The sequence below is a fragment of the Pteropus alecto genome, unplaced genomic scaffold, assembly GCF_000325575.1.
Source record: "Pteropus alecto unplaced genomic scaffold, ASM32557v1 scaffold39, whole genome shotgun sequence".
Classification (NCBI taxonomy): domain Eukaryota; kingdom Metazoa; phylum Chordata; class Mammalia; order Chiroptera; family Pteropodidae; genus Pteropus; species Pteropus alecto.
Genome location: NW_006443568.1, coordinates 5732194 through 5736691, shown reverse-complemented (window position 1 = coordinate 5736691; position 4498 = coordinate 5732194). Strand labels below are relative to the sequence as shown.

The 4498-nt window shown below is 53.6% G+C and overlaps 1 protein-coding gene across 1 annotated transcript in view; it reads right to left on the bottom strand.

Annotated features, from left to right (window-relative positions):
- COL16A1 (collagen type XVI alpha 1 chain) overlaps positions 1-3865 on the bottom strand; it is a 49077-nt gene extending 45212 nt beyond the window's left edge. The window contains 4 exon segments of the mRNA XM_025041456.1: positions 473-590; positions 699-773; positions 2702-2808; positions 3828-3865. Coding sequence (XP_024897224.1) covers positions 473-590; positions 699-773; positions 2702-2808; positions 3828-3832 — 305 coding nt within the window. The 5' untranslated portion in view covers positions 3833-3865.
- Positions 3866-4498: the final 633 nt, after the last annotated feature.

Genomic DNA, 4498 nt, shown 5'->3' with positions numbered 1-4498 from the left:
ACAGGGTGCAGCAGGACTAGAGAAGCAAGAAAGAGAAACCCGTAAGGAGATGAGGCTTGAGAGGTAAATAGGAGCCAGAACACCCAGGGACTTGTGGGAGTCTGGACTTCATACGTGAGGCTGTGTGCATGCATGCACGCGCGCGCGCGCACACGCACGCACACACGCACGCACACACGCACGCACGCGCAGCCTCTTGCCAGGTTCCCACTCCCATCCTGGAACCCACAGGATACAGACCTGTCCCCAACCACTGCTAGCCAGAGATAGAGGAGGGACAGAGAGTGAGTCTGCCAGGCACCTCCTCTTTGCCCACTCTGCAAGCCCCAGGAGTGGGGACCAGGCTAACTCCTGGCAGGGGGTGGGATAAAATGATACACAGGTGCCGCTGGGCTTAGCTCCACATCCAGAGTTGCTGGGGAGCGTGGCTGAGGTCAGTATCAACTCCCCACAGTCACTCTGGGGCCTTTACCGTGTGGGCTGGGTGAGCGGGGCCGCCCCCAGTCGCAGGATGAGAGGCCCCTTGGGGTTGCGGATCTTCTTGATGGCAGATGTCTTCATGAGGTTGAGTCGGCGAATGAGGTTGAAGCCTTCAGGGGAGACACCAGGTGAAGAGCTCAGCTGGGCAGGTGAGGAGGGGTACAGGCCAATCCAGGAAAGACGTGTAGTGGGGACAGCAGAATGAGACAGGCACTCACCGGTCACATTGGTCGATAAGTCGCTTCTGTGTTCTAACTTGAGTCCTTCTTGCTGTGAAGGTGGGCAATGCTCACCTGAAAGAGAAATCGGCAGTGAGATACTCCATGAGCTTAGGCTGAGGTAGCTGCGTAGCTGGGCTCTTGGGGATCCTGGGAAAGAGCAAGTTCATAGTCCCCACTCTAAACCTTTAGCCAGGCCATGCCTCAGGCTAGCTTTCACCCCTTGCCTTCTGACTCTGGCTACCCTAGGAGCCAGGAGGACCTCGGTATTCAGACAGGAAGACTGAGGCCCAGGAATAAGGCCTGGCCCAAGGCTACAAAATGAGTTCACAGCAGAGCAGGACCAGAACCTCCAGAACCCAAATCCCCCAAGACCAAGTCAGGGGCCAGTCCAGCAAGAGAGAGAATGAAAGCAACTCTGGGTAGTCCTAGAACTCAGATGGAGTGGGGAAGCTGTGTGCTCCCTCCATGACATACACCCAAGTGGGGAGCAGAAGAGAATTTCAGGGGTAAGGAAATGTCAAGTTCACGTACACTTGTGTTATATACAAGTGCATGCGTTACAGCTGGTACAAGTGTTCTCAGCAATGGGCTGGAGTCCATCCTGCACCCAAAGCAGATAAATGGGCCAGACACAGGTCTGGGTCAACAGACTGACCTTTCACTTAGACCACCACCTCGTGAAACATCGAGAAGAAACTGAGGGCCTGGGGGAACCACAAGCCTAAGGGAACAACTAGCGCCTTAGGGCTCCAGACAGGGTCTATCAAGGGGGCAAAGGCTCCTAGAAAAGGGGATTGCTTAATTCAGGTCTCCAAAATCCTGAAGGGACAGGTGGACAGCATGGGCCTGCCTCTTCCCTAGGCCTGACTGAGCAAAAGTGCTGAAAGAAGTGCTGTAACAGAAGAGATAGAGGCTAGAATCAAAAAGCCCTTCCCGTCAATGCAGATGGGGTAGCTGGGGCAAGATGGTGAATACAGCTCCTAGAAGCTGGGCATTGCACTCCCTGGCTGCCTGGCTGGAAGAAGGAATCCTGGATCTCTAGGCCTGGTGACCCCACTAGAGTCTCCCTCCCCCAGGTCTGGCCAGAAAGATCATCTTCAGCATCGGGCAGCAGCAATGGGTGACTCACCCCTTGGCAATAGGCCCAGATTCCTCACAGATGTTGAAATTCTCTGCTCCATTCCCCAGGGGACCCGGTGAGAGAGAGGAGAGCAAGGCACACGTGCACACATATGTACACACATGACCCGCAGGAAGTCACATGCACCGGGGTGCAGACCCCTCCCACATCCGAACCTTGGTTTTTCTGCCTTCTTTGGATGGATTTGGGTTCTAGAGGTTCTATTTCTGCTCAGCTAAGAGACTGAGCTACTGAGCCCAGAGGGCACCCAACAAGGCAGGGCAAGTTGCCCAGTCAACTTCCTCTGGCTTTGGGCCCTGGAAAGCTGCACCCACTGTCTCATCTAGTGTCTGGGCCTCAAGGAGGGCCTTTTATATGAAATCCAAGGCCAGCCTTGGAGGAGGAGGAGCCCATGGGCTGGAGGATGGATTCTCCACCATAAAAAAGGATTGGAGCGGCCTGTGCCTCTTACAGAATGAAGCTATCTTCTTCAGAGAGAGCTCACTGCCTGCTCCTCCCCACCGCACTGGCCTTACCAGTACTCTGTGCACAGGATGGGTTTATGTATTAGGGAGGGGGGGTTGCTCTCACACACAGAGACATAGGAATATGTACAGATGCACAGAATGACTTTAAGATGCAAACACAGAGAGGCCCAGAGAGAGAGACACAAATATACAGACAGAAATACACACACTCCGGCTCACCTCGCACCGACTCATATGTGCAAACACCTCAGGCCACCCTGGGCCCAGGCCCCAGACTCTCCTATAAATGCCCACATGGCCCAGGCACATGGTCACATACGTGCACAGGACCCCTGCACCTCAGGGAGCCAGTCACGGGCCTATGGCACTCTGAACCTCATGTGTCATCTCACCTGTATTTGCCCCATGGCTGCAGGTAGCCCAGAGACCAAGCAGCCACAGGCCAGAAGCCCAAGATGCCCACATCCTGGTCCAAAGAGGTCGGCTACAGCCACAGCTCCTGAAATCACAAAAACCAGGACGGCGGATTCCTGAGCTCACACAGCACAATTCCACATACAGGCAAGTAGCAGCCAGCCCAGGGGGCCCAGGCTCTGGTACTGAGGTGGCAGGAGGTCTATCTAGGCATCAGTCCCTCTCAGAGGCCCAACCACAGGCATTGGGCTAGGATTTGGGCTGGGGTAATATTTAAAATCTTTAACCACCAGTATGATACACACACCAATCAGCCAGAACAGAATGTTGGCTGGACCTAGAGCCCAGGAGGCATCTGGCTATGCCAGTGGATAGTTGCTGAATTGAGGAGAAGTCTAGAGGATCCTAGAAGGCCAGGTCAATCAGGATGGCTTGAGACAGAGGATATTTATCAACACACTTGGAAGTATTTCAGTACTTAATCAATCTGTACGCCATATTGGTATATACTCACCTGGTGCCTGGCTAGCTACACCCAGCTCAGCCAGGAGGCCCTGCCAGGCACCCACAAGGTCAGGAGCTGACAACTAGGCTGAGTCTCCTGGAAGGCATCACAGGGTTGTATGTATGCCAAGGAAGGATCCCCCATGGGGACAATGGGAGAGAGAGCAGGTCACCAGGGCTCAGGACCTTGTTGCCAACCTCCTGTGCTGATGGATGCTCATCTTTTAGTTTTATTAAACCCTGATGGATGGACCCAGATAAATCAATGCGGGCTCAGCAATCAGCCAGCAGAGCCATACATCATCTAGCCTCCCCTGAGACAGGCAGCTCATGCACACACACACACACACACACACACACACACACACACACACAGTCATGCACATGTCAGCATGACACACACAGATATATATAGGCACATATATGTACACACAGACCCACACATGCCAATGTATGCATATAAATCTATCTGCACACGGGCATGCTCGCAGGGACACATGTTTATCAATATATCCAGATACACCAGCTTGCACATACACACGTGCACACAGTCAGCCTATGAATGGCCTTCCTGTTGGGAAGTTCTTAGGCAAGTCTGACCTCATTCCTTCCAGCTGTAATGGAATTCTATTTCTCCTCCCTCAGTCCTGGAAAAGGAATAAGAACAGGAAGGACCCCCTCACCTCAATATATTTGGAAATATGACCCCAATCCCCTGGGACAGAACTGTTCTTCCACCCTACTCATCACCCCTCATTCTAGTGGTGTGCACCTCCCATCTCTCAAACATTGTCCTGGCTTCCCCGTCCTGCCAGTCAATGGAAGAACTGCTAACGGTTGGGGGCATGTGAGTGCATGTGGAGGCGTGAACACTGATGTGCTGTGTCGCCTTCCTGCTCCTGATCTCTGGCTTTCACTCCCCTGGCCCCAGCCAGAGGAGGGGGCTACAGGGATAGAAGAAGAGAAGTTTCCAGGAAGATGATCCCATCCCAATAAAAGGCACAGATTTGGGGGCGGGGAGAGTCAGAATTGGGATGGAGTTTAGAGTTCATCCAGCTATAGAGAAGGTAATTGAGAGCCAGAGAGTTGGAAAGCCACTTTACCCCAGGTCACACAGAAAGACAGGGGCAGAAGGAGCCCTTTACCCTAGAGCCTGGAAACAGCCCACTCCACCCCCACTTACCGTGGCTGGAGGTTCCCCCACCTCACTCACTGAGTAATCCAGGCAGCCCCGTATAGCCAGCCAGGAGAAGCAGGGCCTGGGTTCCTCA